This window comes from Bos indicus, chromosome 6 (genome assembly GCF_029378745.1).
Source record: "Bos indicus isolate NIAB-ARS_2022 breed Sahiwal x Tharparkar chromosome 6, NIAB-ARS_B.indTharparkar_mat_pri_1.0, whole genome shotgun sequence".
In the NCBI taxonomy this organism is placed as follows: Eukaryota; Metazoa; Chordata; class Mammalia; order Artiodactyla; family Bovidae; genus Bos; species Bos indicus.
Genome location: NC_091765.1, coordinates 93,798,589 through 93,824,387, shown reverse-complemented (window position 1 = coordinate 93,824,387; position 25,799 = coordinate 93,798,589). Strand labels below are relative to the sequence as shown.

Genomic DNA, 25,799 nt, shown 5'->3' with positions numbered 1-25,799 from the left:
GAGACTCTCAAGGTTAAGTGTGTTTAAAAGTTGTTAGAGGTTCCCAGCCACAGAGCGAGAGTGACGCCATCTTCATGGCTCCTGGCCCATTTATTTTCCTTCTAAACTCAAAATAACACTGCATTAGCATTTGGCAAGAAATGTGTATGCACATTTTTCTTTACACTTTAGAGAAAATTCTGATCCAAGTTCCTCTAGTCAGAATGATGAATTATAGACTTTCTAGTGTTGCTGAATTATGATTTCTTTAAATTATGGTTTATGGTAGAAATGCCGATACCAGCTATTCATTAAATACTTTCTGTTTCCCCTTTTATGTCTATGTCACGTCCCAGACCCATAATTTCTAAAACTCTACCTGCTATCTTTGTTGCGATTCAGGGCTGCTGCACCACTTTGGAGTGTAATTATGTGGACGCTAACTAAAATGTGGATCTCTGATGATTCATTGACAAGGACTTCGTGCTTGTGGCTCTGTCTAGAAGAGGGGTTCTGGCATTACATGTCCTGTAGATATAGGGTTATGGTGGAATTGCTAATTGTCTCAACTAAGCTTCATGCACTAATTTAGCTGTCACCTTGCTTCAAACTTTTCCATGTGTCCACACTCCTTCCTGCACAAAGCCCCTCTGTGATCCAGCTCACAGACCTCCTCACCCCTAGTCTCCTCCACCTCTCTGATGTCCCCAGTCCTACTGAACTGCTGGCAATTTTCCCAACAATCATATTGTCTCTCTCCTCTGGGTCTTCATATGTGTTCCTTCTATGCTTGGTGATGCCCTTTGCCCTCACCTCTCAAATCTTTCCAACCTGTTCCCCCATCCCCAGTCTTTTTGAATATTTGCTACTTGTCTTTCTGGAGTCAGCATAGACATCACTTTTACCAGGAAACTTTTATAATAGAAGTGAAAGTTCCTCAGTCATGCCTGACTCTTTGCGACCCCATGGACTGTATCAGATCAGATCAGATCAGTCGCTCAGTCGTGTCTGACTCTTTGTGACCCCATGAATCGCAGCACGCCAGGCCTCCCTGTTCATCACCAACTCCCAGAGTTCACTCAGACTCATGTCCATCGAGTCAGTGATGCCATCCAGCCATCTCATCCTCTGTCGTCCCCTTCTCCTCCTGCCCCCAATCCCTAATAGCATCAGAGTCTTTTCCAATGAGTCAACTCTTCGCATGAGGTGGCCAAAGTACTGGAGTTTCAGCTTTAGCATCATTCCTTCCAAAGAAATCCCAGGGCTGATATCCTTCAGAATGGACTGGTTGGATCTCCTTGCAGTCCAAGGGACTCTCAAGAGTCTTCTTCAACACCACAGTTCAAAAGGATCAATTCTTTGGCACTCAGCCTTCTTCACAGTCCAACTCTCACATCCATACATGACCACAGGAAAAACCACAGCCTTAACTAGAAGAACCTTTGTTGGCAAAGTAATGTTTCTGCTTTTGAATATGCTATCTAGGTTGGTCACAACTTTCCTTCCAAGGAGTAAGCGTCTTTTAATTTCATGGCTGCAGTCACCATCTGCAGTGATTTTGGAGCCCAGAAAAATAAAGTCTGACACTGCTTCCACTGTTTCCCCATCTATTTCCCATGAAGTGATGGGACCAGATGCCATGATCTTCGTTTTCTGAATGTTGAGCTTTAAGCCAACTTTTTCACTCTCCACTTTCACTTTCATCAAGAGGCTTTTGAGTTCCTCTTCACTTTCTGCCATAAGGGTGGTGTCATCTGCATATCTGAGGTTATTGATATTTCTCCCGGCAATCTTGATTCCAGCTTGTGCTTCTTCCAGTCCAGCGTTTCTCATGATGTACTCTGCATAGAAGTTAAATAAGCAGGGTGACAATATACAGCCTTGATGTACTCCTTTTCCTATTTGGAACCAGTCTGTTGGTCCATGTCCGGTTCTAACTGTTGCTTCCTGACCTGCATACAAATTTCTCAAGAGGCAGATCAGGTGGTCTGGTATTCCCATCTCTTTCAGAATTTTCCACAGTTGATTGTGATCCACACATTCAAAGGCTTTGGCATAGTCAATAAAGCAGAAATAGATGTTTTTCTGGAACTCTCTTGCTTTTTCCATGATCCAGCGGATGTTGGCAATTTGATCTCTGGTTCCTCTGCCTTTTCTAAAACCAGCTTGAACATCAGGAAGTTCACGGTTCACATATTGCTGAAGCCTGGCTTGGAGAATTTTGAGCATGACTTTACTAGCGTGTGAGATGAGTGCAACTGTGCGGTAGTTTGAGCCTTCTTTGGCATTGCCTTTCTTTGGGATTGGAATGAAAACTGACCTTTTCCAGTCCTGTGGCCACTGCTGAGTTTTCCAAATTTCCTGGCATATTGAGTGCAGCACTTTCACAGCATCATCTTTCAGGATTTGAAATAGCTCAACTGGAATTCCATCACCTCCATTAGCTTTGTTCGTAGTGATGCTTTCTAAGGCCCACTTGACTTCACATTCCAGGATGTCTGGCTCTAGGTCAGTGATCACACCATCGTGATTATCTGGGTCGTGAAGATCTTTTTTGTACAGTTCTTCTGTGTATTCTTGCCATCTCTTCTTAATATCTTCTGCTTCTGTTAGGTCCATACCATTTCTGTCCTTTATCGAGCCCATCTTTGCATGAAATGTTCCTTTGGTATCTCTGATTTTCTTGAAGAGATCTTTAGTCTTTCCCATTCTGTTGTTTTCCTCTATTTCTTTGCATTGATCGCTGAAGAAGGCTTTCTTATCTCTTCTTGTTATTCTTTGGAACTCTGCATTCAGATGTTTATATCTTTCCTTTTCTCCTTTGCTTTTAGCTTCTCTTCTTTTCATAGCTATTTGTAAGGCCTCCCCAGACAGCCATTTTGCTTTTTTGCATTTCTTTTCCATGGGGATGGTCTTGATCCCTGTCTCCTGTACAATGTCACGAACCTCATTCCATAGTTCATCAGGCACTCTATCTACAGATGTAGGCCCTTAAATGTATTTCTCACTTCTACTGTATAATCATAAGGGATTTGATTTAGGTCATATCTGAATGGTCTAGTGGTTTTCCCTACTTTCTTCAATTTAAGTCTGAATTTGGCAATAAGGAGCTCATGGTCTGAGCCACAGTCAGCTCCTGGTCTTGTTTTTGCTGACTGTACAGAGCTTCTCCATCTTTGGCTGCAAAGAATATAATCAATCTGATTTTGGTGTTGACCATCTGGTGATGTCCATGTATAGAGTCTTCTCTTGTGTTGTTGGAAGAGGGTGTTTGTTATGACCAGTGAATTTTCTTGGCAAAACTCTATTAGTCTTTGCCCTGCTTCATTCTGTATTCCAAGGCCAAATTTGCCTGTTACTCCAGGTGTTTCTTGACTTCCTACTTTTACATTCCAGTCCCCTATAATGAAAAGGATGTCTTTTTTGGGTGTTAGTTCTAAAAGGTCTTGTAGGTCTTCATAGAACCATTCAGCTTCAGCTTCTTCAGCGTTACTTGTTGGGGCATAGACTTGGATTTCTGTGATATTGAATGGTTTGCCTTGGAAATGAACAGAGATCATTCTATCGTTTTTGAGATTGCATCCAAGTACTGCATTTTGGACTTTTTTGTTGACCATGATGGCTACTCCATTTCTTCTGAGGGATTCCCGCCCGCAGTAGTAGATATAATGGTCATCTGAGTTAAATTCACCCATTCCAATCCATTTCAGTTAACTGATTCCTAGAATGTCAACATTCACTCTTGCCATCTCTTGTTTGACCACTTCCAATTTGCCTTGATTCATGGACCTGACATTCCAGGTTCCTATGCAATATTGCTGCTTACAGCATTGGACCTGGACTGTATAGTCCATGGAATTCTCCAAGCCAGAATACTGGAGCAGGTAGCCTTTCCCTTCTCCAAGAGGTCTTCCCAACCCAGGGATTGAACCCAGGTCTCCTGCATTGCAGGTGGATTCTTTACCAGCTGAGCCACAAGGGAACCCCAAGAATACTGGAGTGGTAGCCTATCCCTTCTCCACGAGATCTACCTGACACAGGAATCAAACTGGGGCCTCCTGCATTAAAGGTGGATTCTTTATGAACTAAGCTATCAGGGAAACCCTGATAAGCCTTGATATTTCTTTTATAATAGAAAACTACTAACAGGACTTTTAAAACAAAGAACAGTTTCTCCAGCTAGGTAGAGCTCTAAACTGGCTAAACATTTATACCCAAACAGCAATCATCAAATGGATATAAACCTGAAAATCCATTCAGGTATTCAGTGAGTACCTAGTGGCTCAGTGGTAAAGAATCTGCCTGACAATTCAGGAGATGCGGGTTTGATCCCCGGGTAGGGAAGATCCCCTGGAGAAGGAAATGGCAACCTACCCCCGAATTCTTGCTGTATAATCCCATGGACAGAGGAGCCTGTTGGGCTACCATCCAAGGGATTACAAAGAGTTGGGCATGACTTAGCAATTGAACAACACCACTCAGGGAGTGGGCCCATGATTGGGATGCTGCAAAAAGTTTAGCAGCAATGGATGGGAGGTTAGGGTAGATTTCATCTAATCTTCCTTTCACTCTGGCAATTTTAATTGCTTTTTCAAATCAATGAGAAATGTGTTCACAGGGCTGGCATGCATTGGTGACCCCAGAGTCTGTGTTCCAAGATAGGCATTAAGTCAAATCTTATCCAGGTGGCACTAGTGGTAAAAGCAAACTCGCTTGCCAATGCAGGAGACCTAAGAGACGCAGGTTCAATCCCTGGGTCAGGAAGATCCCCTGGAGGAGGGCATGGCAACCCACTCCAGTGTCCTTGCTTAGAGAATCCCACGGACAGAGGAGCCTGGCAGGCTACCGTTCATAGAGTCACAAAGAGTCGGACACGACTGAAATGACTTAGCATGCATGTAGATAGCATCAGTCCATCTCCTCCAAGCAAAAACCATGAGCCCTCCCACCCAACTCACTGTCATGTGGAGAGATCCTGGAAAGTGTTGGGGTGTTTCCAGAGCGTGAGGTAAGATGGCAATGTTGAACAGGCGACTCTCCAGATGGGTGTGGGCCTCTGTGGCGCTGGACACCTGCAAAGAGATGGCACGCTGGTGAGACTCTGATGGGCAGAGTAGTTTGCCCGTGTTTACTTTTTCCCTTTCAAACCATTTGTCTTTGAATTCTATATGCTCCTGCATTACAATCTTTGCTCTGCTCTTCATATTTTAAGATTCATTTAAAATAAACATTTTAGGCAATTCTGAAGTTGCAGGAAAGTATAAATATGGAATAAAAACCATCAAGAATTTCACTACTGATAAATAGTAATGAATATACCATTGCATTTCAATTTAATCTTTTTGCTATGCATATGTGAATCTTTATATATAAGTATATATTCTAAATATTTACTTAATATTATGGTATTTTGCTATATCATTAAACATTCTTGAAAACATAATTTTGATAGCTATAAAATGTCTCATTATGAACATATACAACACATTACATAAGTGATGTTTATTCCACTTTAATCTTTACCCAGTGCAGATATCTACAATTAGATTATAAATGCTAAATCCCAGCCTCATCACTGCAAGGCAAGATTAAAAGCATTTACAGTTAGGGTAGTGGTCACAAGATCAATTTCCTCCTGTTTCAAACATACTGAAAAATGATGGTTTGCCCATGCAGTCTCTCCCCTTCCTCAGTGCTACTTAGCCACTCCCTTAAACGTGCCTTCTTTCTTTATTCCTTGTGCTTGTTAGAAGAATTGGTCAGGCCCATGTGGCCATGTGGAATTGCATTCAGGTGGCGCCGGTGGTAAAGAACCTGCCTGCCAATGTGGGAGACATAAGACTAGGTTCGATCCCTGGGTGGGGAAGATCCGCTAGAAGAGGAAATGGCAACCCACTCCAGTATTCTTGCTTGGAAAATCCCATGGACACAGGAGCCTGATGGGTTACAGTCCATGGGGTCGCAAAGAGTCGGACACAACTGAAGCGAATGAGCATACACGCACATGTATGAGAAGGGGCAGGGTTTTGTAAATCCTGAGAAAAAGGCAGAACAGCAGCCCTTTCTCTATGTCTTCTAAAATTACATCCTACAGGAAAGCTTACTTCTCTGCAGAGCTCAAGTTGCAGAATATCTACATGTTTCCAATAAGACATCTCATAGTGTCGCCATAAATAATATTAACAACAAAAGCTTAGAGACTTAGCAACAGAGCATTTATCATAGCCTCAGCACCGTACAAGCTAATTTTCAAAAGTTTTTTTTACTGAATACCCACCAAGTAGATATTATTATCTCCATTTTTACAGACGATGAAACTGAAAGTAAAAAAGTTATAGGTGTCAAGATCAAAAGCCACTAAGGAGCAGTATTTAAAACTAGGTCAGTGGGTTCCTGATCTTCCTACTGACCACGGTGACTCAATTTGGAAGCTTTAGGATATTAGGCCAGAGGAAGATACGTTCTCCTATCTCTTGAAGAAAAGGAATGGAACTCTGCAGGTAGTGAGATGTGAGCATACTACCAAGCAAGGGACTCAATTCTAGCTTCCCTAGCAAAGATACTGCTATAAAATATTTTGGTCCTTTTCAAACCACATCCCCTGAGGCTGTGTCAACGTGATCTGAATAAGCCCAAAACCAGGGCTCCTTCCTTGGCCTGCTTTCTTCTCACTATGCCATGCTCTAATTTTTTCACACCATTCGCATTGCATAAATCCCAAGTCTTAGACGCAAAGTAACAGATGGACTGCATTGACGGCTCATGACAGCATATCAACATTAAAATGAAATTAAATCCATGCAACTCATTGTATTGCATTTTCTGCTTGAAAGGAAAAAAAAGGGACAAAGAGAAGAACCATTAGAACAGCATCTTTTTAAAAACAGTCTAACATCCCAAGGGACACTCAAATGATGAATGGGAAAAGTTGCTAGCCATTTATTTTAGCACATAGCTAGAGTCTGTGTTACTTCACATCAAACTATAGGTAAGCCTATCAAATAATGAGACTTTAAAAACATACACACCAAAGCTTCCACATGCAAGAGAATATGATCTGAGAGAATTGTTTCATACTTGAAATAAGGATGTTATCAGTATTCAAAATGCACTTATTGGAAAGCCTTCACAAAACATGTAAGAAAACTGAGCTTGTTACTTCATAATTTGTCCTTGTTTTAACCAAAAATAACACTACTCTTCTTTCTACCAGATATGAGTCAGCATGACTTTTGGCTATTGGGTTATATTTTAAAATTCACTTCCCAAGGATTTGTCATCATTGAAGATTCACCTCCCAAGGATTTGTCATTATTGAAGATTGTCATTATTGAAGATATTCTAAAGAATATTCCACAGAGTTTGAAGGAGATTTCAGGTAGGCCTTTTAAATACATTTTGAGCAAAACGTGTGAAGACTCTCCAAAGGGAACCATTTTCTAAGTAATGATGTTTTAGGTCTTAAACTCAAGTGAATTTGTTTTCCAAAAATCAATAACTTTTGCTATTTTATAATAACCTACTTAGTAACCGACTTGCAAAAGCAATAAATATCATTTTAGCAGGTGCTGAGAATCTCTTTCCAGGGAAATGCTCCATATTGATGATGTTCTTCATATTGATGCCTATAAAGGCAAAGGCAGGTCTGAGGATTCTAGTTTGCCGAGGTGACTCCTTTTGATTGAGGTCTTTGCCTCTGTTCTGACTCATTACCTGAGGACTGCTGAGTCCCCAGCTGCTAAAATTGAAATATTAACTTGGGCAAAGGGCACATCGTGTTTGCGCACTCACTGGACATTCAGTGTGCTCAGTGTAATCTCATTTTAATGATTTCCAGGTTTATTTCAGGCAGCTCTCTGGGAAAGCACATTTTTCAACACAATATAAATTGGACGATGAAGATATGTGCACCAGGCATCCGGCACAGAATGGATGATAATTTTTTTAAACTCTCTAATTTGCATTGAGGTATACCCAATTAACAATGCTGTGATAGTTTCGGGTGGACAGCAAAGGAGCTCAGCCATACACATGACGTCAAAGTGTCAGTTGCTCAGTCGTGTCTGGCTCTTTGCGACCCCATGGACTGTAGCCTGCCAGGCTCCTCTGCCCATGGAATTCTGCAGGCAAGAATACTGGAGTGGGTTGCCATTTCTTCTCCAGGGAATCTTCTTGACTCAGGGATCGAGCCTGGGTTTCCTGCATTGCAGGCAGATTCTTTACTGTCTGAGCCATCAGGGACAAATATGTATTCATTCTCTTTCAAACTCCTCTCCCATCCAAGCTGCCACATAAAAATGAGCAGAGTTCCCTGTGCTAAACAGTAGGACCTTGCTGCTTATTAGTATGGAAAATAATTTTAACAAGGTGAGCTGTAGTGATAGTTTATCCCCATCGGATTCCAAGCAAAGGAAATGGGCTCAGACTTAGCAGGATTGTTAAGTTGCTTTGACTGATCACCATGAGGGCCTCTTTAGATTTTCTCTGATGCGTTCCTAAATTCTTTTCTGTATCTGTGTTTAAAAGTTCTTTCTCATTCATACTTCCTCATTCCTTTGCATTTCTGTTCAATTATTCATTTCTGAATTGTCCTTGACAGAGGTTTCTCTAACTGTATGGGTCTTTCCAAAGATACAGATTTTGTACTTATTTACCAAGTCTAGAATCTTATAGTCAATTCCTCTTTTATGTCTATCGATGTTTTCCTTTTGCTTCTCTCATACTTCACCAGCTTCTTGAATTTAGTATTTAGCCCATTCATTTTCATGCTTTTCTGCTCAATAATAAGAGCTTAAGGCCATCAATTTTCTTCTGAGTATTACTTTGTCCACATCATTTAAGTTTTGATATGTTGTTTCCTCTTAATCAATATTTCTTAATAGTTTTAGAATTAGGAATTATTTAGAAATTCCAAATGGCTTGATTTTTTTACCCTTTTATTATTAATTTCTAATCATTTCATAACAGAGAATGTGCCCAGTATAATTTCTTGTTCTGTAATTTACTGACAGAATAAATTAAACCAGCCTTATGGTCTGGTTGCCACAGTTTGCTCAGGCTACTCTAACAAAAATACCATAGACTGGGTGGTTTCTAAATAATAGAAATGTAATTCTCACAGTTCTGGAGGCTGGAGGTCTGAAATCAGGGTACCAGTATGGTTGGGTTCTGGTGAAGGCCCTCTTCTGGGCTGTAGACTGTAGGTTTTTCATCGTATCCCCATGGAGGGCAGCAGAGATTGGAAGCAAGTGCTCTTGTGACTCCTGTAAGTAAACTAATCCCATTCATGAGGGTACAACCCTCATGTGTGTGTGTGTGTGTGTGTGTGTGAATTCCTCAGTCATGTCAGACTCTTTGCAACCCCACAGACTGTAGCCTGCCAGGCTTCTCTGTCCATGGGATTTGCCAGGCAAGAATACTGGAGTGGATTGCCTTCTCCAGACAACCCTCATGACCTCATTTAATTCTAATCAGAGGCACCACCTCCATATACCATCACATAGATGGGTAAGATTTCAACATATGAACTTCAGTTGGACACATTCAGTCTACAGCACTGGTATTTGACTAATCTTAATAAATGATAGTCACACACCCTTACATAGTAATAGGCAGTATTCTAAATGCTTTATCTGTATTAACTCATTAAATCCTTACAACTCATTAAATCCGTACAATCCTATTTTACAGATGAGAAAACTGAAGTTCAAGGATTTCGTCCAAGTAATTTTTCCAAAGCTAGTACATGGCAGAAGTAAAACATAAACACAATGAGTTTGGCTGCTAAACCCATGACCTTATCATAAGATGGTAAATGTTTCAAAAACATTTGAAAAAAGAAAATAAGATTTTTTTTCTCCATATGGCATTTTAACATTTTGAAAATACTTTTTGCCAAACACTTTAGCAATTATCCATTATAAATCTCTTTGCTATGAAATGATGTAGAGCTCATAAGGCTGAATTGGCAAATTAATTAAAAATAAGTCTCTTGATGCTACTAGTTACATTTTTTCCACTCCCAAATGTGACTTGCAGGCAATCATAGAAAATGACTTGGATCATTTATAAATAAGGGTGAAGATTTTCATCAGACCATCCAGATATCAGAAAATTCAGGAAGCAGAGGGTACCTGAAAGCGGAAGGAGTCACTCTGGGCTGGGACCCCTGAGTGCCTGTACCACACGATGCCTTCGTTGATATCTTGCTGGGTGAAGGTGCTGGTGGGAGTTGCTGTCCTCCCATCAGGCAGGTGCTGCCCTCCATCTGCAGGGCTGTCTGCAGGCATATTAACCAGAAGGACCACCTCCCCTAGGAAAAGCACATAGTTAGTGAGGACCCTGGGAAAGGGAAAAGTCAATCAGAACTCTCATCTCCTTCTCTATCACTTTTTTAAACAGAAAAGATATGGTACATTTCTTTATTTTTATTTAAGGTGAAGGAAAAGACATAAACACAGAACTCAGTAGATGTCATCAAAACCACCTTTAGACAAAAAATACTCAGTCTTTCAGTTAAAAGAGCTAAAAGCCATTCAAAGGCAATTCATGTATGAAGTTACTGACTTGTATCTATTAAAATTATATAAGAAGACTCTAATAGCCGTGAACATTGCAAATACTGGGCATTGAATAGATTCATTTCTACCCCACAACTTTCTATGAACAGAAAATGTTTTCTAACCAGGAAACTTTTGGTGTAAACAAAAGGGGAAACTAGGAAAAGATCAGGAAGAGTTCTATACAATGAAAATAATAATAGCTAATACTGGAATGCATATGACAGGTTCTGCATGAAGCACATCGCATAGTGGTTCAAACCCAGCTCCACCACGTAGAGCTGGGTGAGCTTACTTATGTACTAAAGTCTCTGTCCCTCATTGGTGAAAACAGAATGATAGTACATACTTCACAGGTGCTTAAAAAGAATGTTGGTTATCCTTATCACTGTGTTACTGAATCCTCCTGAAGATGCTATTATCATCTGCATTTTAAAGACAAAGTAATTTGTGCTCAGAAAAGTTCAAGAATTTGTTTGAGGTCAGGCAGATCTGAAGTGGAAGAGCTGGGATTTGAATCCGCAGCTCATTTTCCTAGTCATGAAACTCTGTTACCCATCATTATTTTATGTTCACAGACCAACATTTACCTTGATAAATAACTGATCATGTTTTTTCCTCCTTCACTCTCTAAACTTTATTAGAATTGAGGTAATGAAATCTACATCTAAACACCACCACCACCACCACCACCAATCTGTTTCTATTGTTTGTTCTTCACCTGGAGCTACTATTTTCTTAAAGTGAGATTGCAAATTCAGAGGTGTTATACAAACAATCAAAATTTCACAAGGAGAATGTTCCTTCAAGGGAAGGCCAAGGAGAAGAATGGATGAGGTTTAGGAGGGAGGGGACATGGGTGTGTACCTAAGGCTGATTGTTGTTGATGTTTGACAGAAAACAACAAAATTCTGTAAAGCAAGGATCCTTCAATTAAAAAATAATAAAAAAACAGAAGTCACATTCTTGTGAAAATGAATCTAACAGTAAATCTGAAAGAAGCCTCTCTACCACTCTGATATGAAGAGGGAGAGAAGAGTGTGTATGTGTGTGTGTGTGTGTGTGTGTGTGTGTGTGTGTGTGTGTGTATGAGAGAGAGAAACAGAAAGAAAGAAACTGTACATATCTTTTAAATGTTATGTAGAAAAAAAACCAGATCTTAGTGCACGAGACATATTGGGCGATTAACAGTACACTTTGATTACCCTAGAGAAATTAGTTTTCTTTCTCAAAGCAAATACTGATTCTAATATTAACATGCACTAAATTCAAGTTGAAAATGAACATAATATCCCGGATAGTGATGAAATACTGAAGTAATAGAAAAACATCAATATTCTTATTAAAATAATCATGTGTAGAATCAACTCACTCTGTTTCTTTCTTGGACTGTTTCTCATTTGTACCTAAGTCACAAATTCCATTACCCATCTCTTGCTGGTTCAACTTCTGTTCATAAGACCTTGTTAATAAACATGCTTTCCCAGGATGTGGACTGCTTACGAATGTGGGTAGTTGCAAAATATTCTGAGAGGAGATGTCCACAATGAAAATATGGAGAGTAGAAAAATATCTAAAAATCAGTTTCCTAGATATTCTGCTTTATAACAGGAAAGCTAATTAAGCAGGGTTTTCTTAACAAGTCCTAATGAAATAAACCTATTTTCCAGATTAAAAAAAACCCATTGCTCTACTATGCAGATTAACAAGAATCATAAGATATTGACTAATCCCATTAATTTCAACTCAGTAAACAGTCAGTGAGCACCTTCTAGTTGCTAACTACTGTGGTCAGCCCTTTGGGATGGGGGACTCAAAGATCAGCAGGATGCAGTTCCTGCCTCTGGAGATCAGCCCCAGAAGCAACTGGGAGCCACTGTGAGAGTTTCAGTAGGTTAACGGGAAGAACTGATTTTTAGTAGAACACAGAATGTATGTGAAAGTTCTGTGAAAGAGGCTGGATTTTAATTTAGAGAACCAATAACAACAGTAGCTAATATTTATGTGGACTGCTGCTGCTGCTGCTAAGTCGCTTCAGTCGTGTCCAACTCTGTGCGACCCCACAGACGGCAGCCCACCAAGCTCCACTGTCCCTGGGATTCTCCAGGCAAGAACATTGGAGTGGGCTGCCATTTCCTTCTCCAATGCATGAAAGTGAAAAGTGAAAGTGAAGTCACTGAGTCGTGTCCAACTCTCAGCGACCCCATGGACTGCAGCCTACCAGGCTCCTCCGTCCATGGGATTTTCCAGGCAAAAGTACTGGAGTGGGGTGCCATTGCCTTCTTTGACCAATTACAAAGTTGCTGGAAAAACTCAGATGAAATAAACTCAAGTAACAGAGGTAAGATCGGAAAGACATAAACAGATACTAGAATCATTAAAGAAGTGGAAGCAACAGAACTTAACAAGTGTGTCTGTAAAGGGTAAGAAAGAGAGAGGAATCAGATAATAACCTATTAGGTTGGGTGATGAGTAAGGAAGCGAGCCCACTAATGGGATAAGCTGGTAGAAGAGAAGATGAGGAATTCAGCACTGGGTATGTGGAATCCAAGGTCTCTTTGTGATAAGCCCACAAGTAGACAGGGAGAAATACCAATATTTTGTGGGGTTCACTCCTTCTAGGTGAGAGCTTTTGCATTGTAACTCGTCTCTGCTTTTATCATTGTATAACAAAATATAAGATGATTCTTTAAATATATGAAAATCCAGGTTTAAAAAACAGTCCAGGCTTAAAAAACAGAAAACAATATCTACTAGTGTTTTCCTTGATATTGAAGTCAATATTTTAACCAAGAATCTTGAAGGGAAAAGGTAATAGGTTTTAAGAATTAGAATCTCATTGGAATCACAATGAATTACTTTGGGGTTGAGATAATTTGCATTGAAGTTTCCTTACACGATCTAAATAACTTAGAGTCGGCAATGTAAGTCAGATTCTCCCTCAAATGATACTCAAGTTACTTCAATAAAACCATCTCATTTAATTTACTCTCAAATCTGCTAAAGGTACACATATCAATCAACTTGCCTAAACTTACATTTGAAAAAAGTGGTGAGTCTGAACGTAGGTCCTTTATGCATATACTACATAAGCAATTTACTTTGGACTCAGTTACACAGTCAGGTCTTCACCAAAGCCTAAAGCTCAACTGGAACATTCCAATGTGATGAGGGAGTGCATAGTAGCTAGGGTGGCACTGGAGTAAGGGCTCCATAATTCACAAAACCAGGACAGATGGATGTAAGTAGATTTGTGTTAAGTGGGCTTCTGGTTCCCACCACCTTTTTTGCTCTTGAATGGTTCCTAAGGGTAATGTGATTTGATTATTACCAGTGGGGAACTCTGAACACACAGAAATAGGATTATGTTCCTAGGAAGAAGTTAATTAAGAGAGTTATGGAAGAAAAGGGTCAAAATCTAGTCTGTATGGCATTTATCAAGCTGAAATGGCTCAAAAAGCACCTCATTGAGCATAGACTATTGGGATGGGATACCTTTAAGAAATTTAACTTCTTGATTGTTTTTATGATCAAGATAAAGGTAAAGAATTTAATACATCAAATGAGTCAAAGATTTTTAGAGCTGAAAAGACTTACACATTGTCTAGCTTAAAATCAGTGTGTGAAATATGGCAAAGTTGAAAAAGGTCTGTGAACTAATTAGTAGCATTGTAGTAGTGCTGATTTACTGGTTTTGATTATTGTTCTATGGTGGTGGTGGTGGTGGTGGTTTAATTGCTTCATCATGTCCAACTTTTTGCCACCCCATAGACTGAAGCCTGCCAGGCTCCTCTGTCCCTGGGATTTTCCAGGTAAGAATACTGGAATAGGTTGCCATTTCCATCTCCAGGGGATCTTCCCCACCCAGGATTGAACCTGGGTCTCCTGCCTTGCAGGCAGATTCTTTACCAAGTGAGCCACCAGGGAAGCCCATTGTTCTATGGTTATATAAGATGTTAATATTGGGGGAAGCAGTTAAAGCATATTCAAGGGCTTTTTTGCACTATTTTTGCAACTTTTCAGTAAGTCTAAAATTATTTTTAAGTAAAAATTTAAAAAATTATCTAGTTTCATCTTTCAAAGAAATGTATGGCTCAAGGGGGTCTACTTGCTCTCCTCAAGATTATACATCCATAATAAACTATAGTCCAGCTAGACTGATTGTTCTATAATTTTGTCAATTATTGATTAGATTATGACTTTCAATGCCTTTGTGGACTCTAAAGTTATTCTTAAACAATACTGAGTTAATTTTCTCTTCACCAGAGAAAATACATAATTTTAAGAATCTGATAACCTGAGGGAAAATGAATTATTATTTCTCTACTATTTATCACACCAAGCAATTTTAATGACTACAATTTTCATTTTCAAGTAATTACTATTTCTTTAAAAAAATCTGCCTGTTTGTTGTTTTTATTTTTTAATGGCATTTTATCTCCTTACAGTTTCAATTCCTTCTTCTGTGTTTTTAAATCTTTTAAAATATGCTTATTTCATAGTTTTTGTAAGCTAGTTCCTTCATTTGAAATTCTTTGGGTTTTAATCTTCTTGTTTGTTTTGGTTATGGTACTACAGATTATTTCCTCATATGTTCTGTAATTTTGAATTCTGAGCTAATCTTCAGTGGTTTTATCTGTGAGAATCTGTGTGGTCTGGAGTTAAGAGTGGGCATTCCACAGTAGTTTCTACTTTTTTCTGCAAGGGACTCAAGAAGTATCATTGGCCTGAGATCAATTTTCACATTACTGCCTCAGCTTTGGGTTTCTCAGACAATGCAAATGGTATAAGAGAACTTTGGGTCTTCAGGAGAAACAGGTCTGAAGTTCTGAATTCTTAGTAGGCATTTTTTGTTCTACTCTGAGCCCTGGGAAACACTGGTAGTTTCTTTGCCATCTATCTGTGCTGGTGAGCTTCTTGCCTTAATTCCAGCTTTCTGTATCTGCATGGGGATTAAATCCCAAGACCCCCATGTTATTGAGACATACACAACCCGTCTCAGAGAAGACATGCCATCAGCTCCTGCCCAGGTTTGCAGTTCCTTCTCTGTTTCTTGCACCTGGAGATTCTTCTGTATCCTTGAGGGATCAGCTATGAGTGCCTTTTAGTTCTTCATCTCTTTTACCCATCATTTCTAGGTGATAATGGTAGGTTATCACTCTACTATCTGTCTGGAAGTGGAAGTAACGATGGAAAACTTGAGATATGCTTTTATGTAAAGACTTTTTTTAAAAAATAGAAAGTCACAAGAAGAAAACAGGTGAGGGGAAATTTCCTAGCGTCCAGTGATTAGGACTTGGCGTTTTCACTGCTGGGGCCAGGGTTCAGTTCCTGGATGGGGAACTTTCACAAGCCAGGTGGCAAAAAAAAAAAAAAAAAAAAAAGCAGTGATGGACACAAGGTAGAGTTTAAGAGCCTGAACTTTGACATTAAACTGACGTAATGCTAGCCAGGTGACTTTTAACAAGTTATGCTCTCTGAAAAATGGATTTGTTTATTTAAAAAAAATTTTTAACATCTTGTAATGCTTTTAATTACTTCCCTGGTGGCTCAGATGGTAAAGCGTCTGCCTACAATGTGGGAGATCCAGGTTCAAACCCTGGGTTGGGAAGATCTATTAAAACAGGTGTTTTAAACATATATCTTTCTTCACATATATCATTATTTTGTAGGACAGATGCCTAGAAGGGGATTATTATTCAAATTATCAGTGAGTTTGATACAAAGTGCTAATTTGTACGGTAGTAAAGTCTGGATTAATTTAGCTCCCACCATCTGTGAAGAAAGAGACTCAGTTTTTCATATTCCCACTGTGCTCTATCCTTACCCTCAAGTGCACTGGCTCTAAAGGGAAGTTGTTTTAAAACTTACATTTTAGGTTTAAATATACTATGTTTCCATCACTTAGCATACTACCTAGTACCTGATATGAACATAGTGTGATTGTGCTCTTTGATTATTCTTTCTTTCAAGGGGATGTGTTTGAAAGACAAGTGCATTGGAAACACAACCTGGCTGTGTGGCATCACACAGAAGCGAGTCTAAGACTGCTGAAAGCAATGATGAAATCATGACAAAGGAAAAAAAAAAAAGTTACCAAATTGGGGGTGGTCCTGTGTGATTTTGTAGATGATTTCTGAGGCACTGGCACCTGGAGCTTCTGCCTGTAAGATTCTGTTAGTAATCTGCAGCATCCCGCCTTCTGGAACCCATACCATTGAATTAGCCACAAGCCGAAGACCTCGATCATTCTAGAATAAAGAGAGAGTACAGCATTAGGTTCCCTGGTTCGTATCCAGGTGCCCCCTTAGTGATTTTGGCTTGCCTGGTGGCTCAGTGGTAAAGAATTCGCCTGCCAATGCAGGACATGAGGGTTCGATCCCTGGGTCAGGAGAAGGAATGGAGAAGGAAATGGCAACCCAGTTCAATATTCCTGCCTGGAAAATCCAATGGACAGAGAAGCCTGGCAGGCCACCGTCCATGCAGTCACAAAAGAGTTGGCCGCAACTGAACAACAACAACAAAAAATAAGGTATCAGTCTTTAAAGATATAAGTTATTAGGTCCTACTCCTGCTAAATGTTGTCTAAAAAGAGAGATTCATAACTTTAGAGTCACACTGTAAACAATATGTATATGTGTAGATATATACACGTGTTAAGTATATAGGTAGGTAGGTATATATGCTGCTTTTTTCTTCTAATTTCTCATGAGCAAATAACTTGTATCATTTAGAAAGACGAAGTCTCCCCATTTCTTTATTTCATTTGTCCATCTAACTTCCATCCTCCCCATCCACCTATATTCAACAACTATTCATTAAGCCTCTATTATATGCCAGATATTTTGCTGGAGGACTGAGGTATATAAGGCTGGCTGAAATAAGACCTCAGTTTCAGAACCTACAGTCTAGTTGGGCAGACAGACATATAAGTAGTTAGGCTGCATCACAAGTGAGGCTTCAGCAGGGCACTAGGAGAGAATAAAGGAGACAGGAGATACCTCTTTGGGGAAGGAATGTTCAGGAAGGCTTTCCTATGGAAATGCCACTTAATTCTTGAATGACCGAAAAAGGCTTTTTCTAAGTGAATAAGAGAAATAGACTCCAGGAAGAGGGCCTAGCCTAAGCGAAGATATTAGCCAATGCAATGTGTGCTTAATAAACTATCCAAGTGTCCAGACAAGAAGAATCTAGGGAGCCAGGGGAAGTGAAAGTCGCTACGTTGTGTTTGACTCTTTGTGACCCCACTGACTGCAGCCTGTCAGGCTCCTCTATCCATGGAATTCTCCAGGCAAGAATACTGGAGTGGGTTGCTATTTCTTCCTCCAGGGGATCTTCCTGACCCAGGGATCAGACCCGGGTCTGCTGCACTGCAGGCAGATTCTTTACCATCTGAGCTACCAGGGAAGCCTGAGCCAGGGGAGGGGATGAATAAAAAGTGAACTTAATGTTGGCTAGGAGAAGGTAGAAGCTGCACTGAAAGTCTCACTTTAGCTTGTAGGCACTGTAAAGTCAACATGAATCAACAGGGAAGGAAAAGGATGATCAGGTCTGGGTTTTAGAGAACCTCCAACAGCAAGAGATGGTAGGGACTAGGGCTGGGATGAATCTGGGGCTGCAGAAACCATTTAACCAGTTCTTGTAACGGCTTAGGTGAGAGAAGACGAAGGTGACTGCGGTGGGAATGAATAGTGTTTTTAATTTCTATCTCCTATACTTTAAAAAAAGAGCAACAGATTCCGGAAACACTGCAGAGGCCAAACTGATGGGCCTGGATGACTGATGGAAAGTGAAGCCCTTAGAAGCAGCAGTAGGGAACAGCTGACTGGTAGAAATCACCTCGTTAGTGCTCCGGAGAAGGCAACCATTCTAATTGCTAAAGCTAATGTCATTAAAAAGTGCTGCCACTCCTGATTTGCAGGCGCACACCTCTTCCAAAGCTTCCTAATAGACATTTTCCACAGGATGGGATTAGTGAGACAGCCTGTGTTCTGGTTTCATTTTTCCTACTTTCACAATCTGATATTTCAAAATAGGGCATTTCAGAAGGGATGTTATTTTAAATGATTGCTATTTCAAATATGCCAATAAATAGGACAGAGCAAACAGCATGCCCAGGAGGAGAATATTCGGAACAGAAGACAACAAGTATTCCTTTGCTGTCACTTGAATGAGAGCATTTGCCCCTCTCAGGACGTGGCCACAGCCATTTTTACCACAATCACTGAGAAACTGAGTCAGTGCCCAGGAGAATGTGGTTGCTATTGCCAACACACCTTCTACGTGATTGGTAATCAAGGGCAAAATCACACTGGATTTTCACAATTCAGATGGCATATTATTTATGAAAACATCAAGACACTCCAAAAACTTGGCATGTCACCTACCAGAATTCTGGGGGAAAGGGACCTATTAACTGTGTGTGTGTTAGTTGCTCAGTCATGTCTGACTCTTTGCAACCCCATGGGCTGTAGCCCGCCAAGCTCCTCTGTCCATGGGATTCTCCAGGCAAGAATACTGGAGTGGGTTTACATTTCCTTCTCCACTATTAACTCTAGCAGAGTTTTATATAACATAATAATGACTTGAACCCAGGAATATTAATTGCCAGAAATCTTTCTAATAGCAGCAGCCTCATCACACTTGTGTGATGGAGATCAGTCACATACCAACCACAATTTTATTGGACTGATGAGTAGTGTGGTTTTTCACATTCCAAATAAGTAAATAAGCACTGTGCCCTGAATGCATATCCCCAGATCTTTCTTCTACTGCATTTCTATATCGACTACACTTTATCAGTTCAATTCTTTGTAACTCCTGTCTCAGTGTCAATTTTTAAGAAACAGTTCTTTTTGCAACTCAGTGTTCAGAAACCAGCACCATCTGGAAGCCTCTTACAATTTCAGTCTCTCAGGCCCCATCCCAGACCTTCTGAAGTAGAATCTTCATTTGAATTTTTTAGTAGTTTTATTGAAGTATATTTGACAAAGAAAAACTGTACGGCAATGGCACCCCACTCCAGTACTCTTGCCTGGAAAACCCCATGGATGGAGGAGCCTGGTAGGCTGCAGTCCATGGGGTCATGAAGAGTCGGACACGACTGAATGACTTCACTTTCACTTTTCACTTTCATGCATTGGAGAAGGAAATGGCGACCCACTCCAGTGTTCTTGCCTGGAGAATCCCAGGGACGCGGGAGCCTGGTGGGTTGCCGTCTATGGGGTCGCACAGAGTCAGACATGACTGAAGCGACTTAGCAGCAGCAGCAAAATATATAACTTCCCTGGTGACTCAAAAGTAAAGAATCTACCTGCAATGCAGAAGACCTGGGTTCAGTCTCTGGGTTGAGAAGATCCCCTGGAGGAGGGCATGGCAACCCACACCAGTATTCTTGCCTGGAAAATCCCATGGACAGAAGAGCTTGGCAGCCTATATAGTTCATGGGGCCACAAAGAGTCAGACACAATTGAGCAACTAACACTTACTTACTTAAGGTATATAACATGATGTTTGTTGTATGTATAAATTGTGAAATGATGAACACAATCAAGCTAATTAAGCCTTCCACCACCTCACAGAGTTATAGATTTTTGTGTATGATAAAAACACTGAAGATCAACTCTCTTAGCAAGTATACAATACAGAATCCTTAAGTATAATCACCATGCGATACATTAGATCTGCAGAATTATTCATCACTTGTGACAGAATCTTTCTACTCTTTGACCAACATCTCCTGGTTTCCCCCACTCGTAGCAGCCATCATTTCACACTGTTTTTATGAGTTCGAATTCTTTAGATTACAAATGTGAAGTAGTGCAGTCTATGTGGGCTTCCCTGTGGCTCGGCTGGTAAAGAATCTGCCTGCAATGGGAGAGACCTGGGTTTGATCCCTGGGTTGAGATGATTGCTTGGAGAAGGGAAAGGCTACCCACCCTAGTATTTTGGCCTGGAGAATTCCATGGACTGTATATTCCATGGGGTTGCAAAGAGTTGGACACGAATGACCAACTTTCACTTTCAGCTTATTCTATAAGCTCGTGTCTGCAGTCACAAATGACAACCTTTTTTTTTATTTTAAAGGCTGAGTAACATTCCATTGTATATACAACCACATTTCCTTTATCCATTCATCCACACTTAGGTTGTTTTTATATCTTGGCTGTTGTAAATAGTCCTGCAATAAACATGGGAGTGCAGATATCTCTTTGAGACACTGACTTCATTTCCTTTGGACATATATCCAGACATGGGATTGCTGGATTATACAGTAATTCTATTTTTAACTTTTTAAGGAACATCCATACTGTTTTCCACAGCAGCTGTACCAACTTAGAATTCCACCAACAGTGTATAAAGGTTCCCTTTTCTCCTTACCTTCACCAATACTTGTTATTTGTGTCTTTTTGAGAACAGCCTTCTAACAGATGTAAGATGATAGCTCATTGTGGTTTTGATTTGTCTTTTCCTAATTAGTGATTTTGAGCCCCTTTTCATGCATCTGTTGGCCATTTGTATGTCTTCTCTGAAAAACGTCTATGTACCTTCTTAGCTCCTTTTTAAATCTCTATTTTTTTAGCTATTGAGTTGAGTTCCTTGTATATTTTAGATATTAACCCCTTATTGGATAGATGTTTTCAAAATTTTCTCCCATTCTTTACTTTGCCTTTTCATTTTGTTGATGGTTTCCTTTGGGCACAGCATTTTAGTCCCACTTATGTTTTAATAAAATCCCCAGGAGATATGGAATCATGCTGAAGTGTGAGAAGTCTGACCCAAGGACAGAGATCACAATGGGTTTAGAATGCTTCTCCCAAACTCCACAGACAAGCCGTTAAGAATATTTACATTTATAACAGAGTAATACATATGCCTCTGTTTTGGAACTGTTTGTTGACAGTACTTAAGAAGAAATGGACAACCATCCAAGGAAAAGAAGTATAGTTCTTCCCATTTATTATGATGAAGATGATTTTGTCAATTGCTTTCTTTTGGGGGAGGGTCCAGGGAAGATTCAAAAAGAGAAGAATAGAAGTCTGTGCACCATCTTTTTCTACAGCTAACATGTCCTAAACAAATCTGAACCTACTTTCCCCAGTGGTTCTGACATTTTGCAATTTCTGTATCTCCTTATATAGGCACACCTTGGAGATACTGTGGATTTGGTTCCAGACCACTGCAATAAAGCAAATATCGCAATAAATTGAGTCACACAATTTTTTTGGTTTCCCGGTACATATAAAAATTATGATGTACCTTATGGGGCTTCCCTGGTGCCTCAGATGCTAAAGAATATGCCTGCAATGCAGGAGACTTAGGTTCGATGCCTGAGTTAGGGAGATTCCCCCTGGAGAAGGAAATGGCAACTCACTCCAGTATTCTTGCCTGGAGAATTCCATGGACACAGGAGCCTGGCAGGCTATGGTCCATGGGGTCGCAAAGAGTTGGGCGTGACTGAGCAACTAACACTTTCACTTTACATGATACTGCTGCTGCTAAGTCACTTCAGTCATGTCCGACTCTGTGCGACCCCAGAGACGGCAGCCCACCAGGCTCCCCCGTCCCTGGGATTCTCCAGGCAAGAACACTGGAGTGGGTTGCCATTTCCTTCTCCAATGCATAAAAGTGAAAAGTGAAAGTGAAGTCACTCAGTCGTGTCTGACCCTCAGTGAATCCATGGATCACAGCCTTCCAGACTCCTCAGTCCATGGGATTTTCCAGGCAAGAGTCCTGGAGTGGGGTGCCATTGCCTTCTCCTTACATTATACTATAGTCCATTAAGTGTCTTTAAAAAACCAATGTACATACCTTATTAAAATTTATTGCAAAAAATGCTAACCATCATCTGAGCCTTTAGCATGTCATAATCTTTAATAGTAACACCCCAAATCACTGATTACCATTAACAAATATAATAATACTAATTTAAAAGCTTGAAATATTGCAAAAATTACCAAACCATGTTACAAAGACATGAAGTGAGCAAATGCTGTTGGAAAAATGGCCCTGACAGACTTGCTCAATACAGAGTTGCTACAAATCTTCAATTCGTAAAAAACACAGTATTTGCAAAGCACAATAAAATGAAGTATGCGTATAGGGTTTTTTTTTTTTTAATGTACACATATCCTTTTAAGTTCAAGAAATTAGCCATAATTTCAGCTGAAGAATCTTCTGCCTAGTGATGTTTTATATATTCTTCAGGGTACCACATTAGAAGGAAATGAAATTTCAACAAAGGATATGGAGGCATAATTAAAATAGTGATTTAAATTAAATAGTTCTAATTAATTTCATAAAACAACAGGCATACAGAAATGCTGGTAATAAAATTTAGCTATTATATGCTGTATCACAAACAAAGATTTTAATTTTGTAAACCAGAAGTAAAGGCGCATGACTTTATCATTTGGAGGAAAAATCCCGCAAACAAAATGTAAACTCCCTTCCTCCCCAGTGAAAGATTGGAATATAAATGATGAGCTTCACTATGATGGTGTACCCCAACCCAACTTTATTCAATAGAAAATGTCTACAATTGGATATAACAGCAACCCTCACATATTATTTATTCTATAAGAAATAATTTGTAATGGCTCATTTATACCATGGCTTTTAAAATTTAATCTTGGAAGTCATAGTGGATTTTAGGGAAGGATTATGTGAGGTGACACCTATAAGGTGAAACACAGATGCTATCTACCAGAATGAAAACCAACAAAAAGATAATTGCACTGTTCTGTGTTTGCCAGTGTGTGTATATGCCTCAGAAACTGCAGCTTTGGATCAAGAGTACAAAATCATTGTTCCATGTGGATTTCAACTGCTTTATAAATGAACAAACAAATACATAAATATTTTGTAATTGACAAACACTTTTTGAGAGTGTACTTTGAGTGATGTACCTTACAAGATACTAAATCGAACTAGCTCAACAAGTCCAAAACAGGTGAAAACCTGATATGTGGTGAGGCTTTATTTATTTATGAGGCAGGAAGACTCTTTTTCAGGGAAATAAACATCTTCATGCCATTGATATTTATAACTCTCACCAACACCCTTGTAATCAAATTGTGTCCCTGTAAGACAACCCATGGGAGGACAGGTTTTAAGAAAATTGAGGGAAAGCACATGAGCCTTACCAAGGCCAAACAGCCAGAGAAGGCTTTCAGCAATAGAATTTTCCATCCGGGTCATAGCATGACACTTGGGGGTTTTTAACATCAAAGCATTACCCAGTTGCAGAAAACTGCTCAGACAACAACAAATGAGGTCAGAAAGATCATCAGATTTATTGCCAAAGTAGAAAAAGAGGCATGATTTTCAGAGATGCTTTAATTAATGAAAAAGAAGGTAATTCCTTGAAAGCCCAGCAGTGGAGAGAAATCTGCCAATAACCAAGGCTTCTCCCTGCCCACATTTTAGCCCTTATTAGACCCCGATTGCTTTAGAATTGTATCTCCACAGGCTTGAGTTTGGTAATCCGCCCAATTAATGAAAGCCTATTCAGTAGAGCATTCTTTATTACCTTTTAATCTTTTTGAATTCTTTTGCCTCCTTCCCCCAACAGAACATGTTTCAACATCTGTCTTGGGCCTGTTTTCTCCTCAGCAACTCAGTATAAGCCTGGAGGGTAGCAGTCAAGTTTACTCACTGCCAGGCCAAGGATAAAATCATAAATTTGGGGAAAGTAACATAGAATCTGGTAAATAAGAGTGGAACCGACAGCTCTTAGCCACAGTTTCAGATGGGCCATTCCAGCATCAGCAGAAGAGCCCAGTAGGCTGATGAATCTGATGCAAGGAATGTACTCAAAGGCAGGAATATGGGCACCAGCCTACCTCCAGTTGATGCCTCCACCCATCTCTCTCCATCCAACAGAAACATACTAAGCTTCCACAATGTGTTTGGCTCAGGGCTCCAATACTGAAACAGTTCCTGCTCTCATAAAGCTTCCTTTTTCCATCCCTCCTTCCCTTTCCATCTATCTTACTAGATTAAGTTTTATGTTGAACAACACTGGGATTAATTTGTACGTTCATTCACTAGGAATTAGACCTAAAATCCTTGGTCATTCTATTTAAGCCACCAGCTATACATCGGCCAGTAACTGTCCTCACCCCAAATTTAATACACAGGTAGCCTCGGGGTAAGGACTCTGATGCTCTCTTCAGAAATGGCTAGCAGAACAAAATCAATCATGGCTGACTATGTACCTATTGGACGCCATTAGCAGTTAAGGCAATTTTTTCTTCTCGGGCTTGAGTAGACTTATGATTATCAATAGCTTCACTCACTTCAAGCCCAGACTGCTTGGATAGGACATTGAGAAACTGACTAAATTATTGTCTCCATTCTGTCCATTAAGGGGATAAGAATACATATGACCAAAAACACTGGGGAAAAAATGAGCTAGAATGTAAAAAAGCCATATGGTTAAGTGTGAAGAGACAGAACATGCTTGATTTGAAATCTCAGATCCATCACTAAGTAACTTTTGGAGAAATAAACATTTTTAAACCTCTTTAAATGCTTTTAAACCTCCTTTATTTCAGTTTCCCCTTTTGGAAAATTAAAGATAATAATTCGACAAATTCCCTATAATGATCTTGAAGATCAAAAAAGTAATTCACATCAAGCATTACTGCCCAATGAAAGATAAAACAAACAAAAATTCCTTCCACCAATAGTAGAATATCCTTTAGAGGTAATAAGATTACATAGCCTCTATTTTAACCTTCTTCACTTGGATATTGTAAAGATAAGCAGAATAGATGTCAGAAAAAGCACTCTGAATTCCTAAAAGAAGATACAGTCTACATTTGTAAAATATTTTCAGGATGAGACTGACATGTTTATTAGTCATACATTCTAATGGCTGCCAGGGCTCTGGTAACTGGTTTCACTTTTCTAATTCATTGGCTTAGAAGCCATTAGCTCACCTGATGGACAGGTAAGCACAGCACTACAGGAGATGGAGGCATGGAAGGGGGATGGGGGAAGGACAGTCACATGACCCCCAGCTTGTAAGCAGTGTAAGAATTCTCAAGTTCTATGCTTAAGCATAATTTATAAATTAGAATTCTGTTTTTCTTTGTCATGCTTTGGTATTCAAAACATCTAAAATCCTAGAAACACCCTTCAGTCATGGGCCATGATGGTGCAACACACTGTACTCAGCTCCAAACATGGAGATTGAAACCTCAATAGGAAAGGTGGCTGCTAGGGTTGCACTGAAATCCTGTAACAATCTTAAAG

General features: G+C 39.8%; 1 protein-coding gene across 2 annotated transcripts in view; it reads right to left on the bottom strand.

Annotated features, from left to right (window-relative positions):
- FRAS1 (Fraser extracellular matrix complex subunit 1) overlaps positions 1-25,799 on the bottom strand; it is a 534,964-nt gene that overhangs the window by 134,064 nt on the left and 375,101 nt on the right. For both annotated transcript variants that reach the window (XM_070791638.1, XM_070791639.1), the window contains 3 exons: positions 16,636-16,789; positions 10,113-10,291; positions 4,938-5,051 (listed from right to left, as the gene is read on the bottom strand). In XM_070791638.1, the coding sequence (XP_070647739.1) occupies positions 4,938-5,051; positions 10,113-10,291; positions 16,636-16,789 (447 nt within the window). The remainder of the gene's footprint in view (positions 1-4,937; positions 5,052-10,112; positions 10,292-16,635; positions 16,790-25,799) is intronic.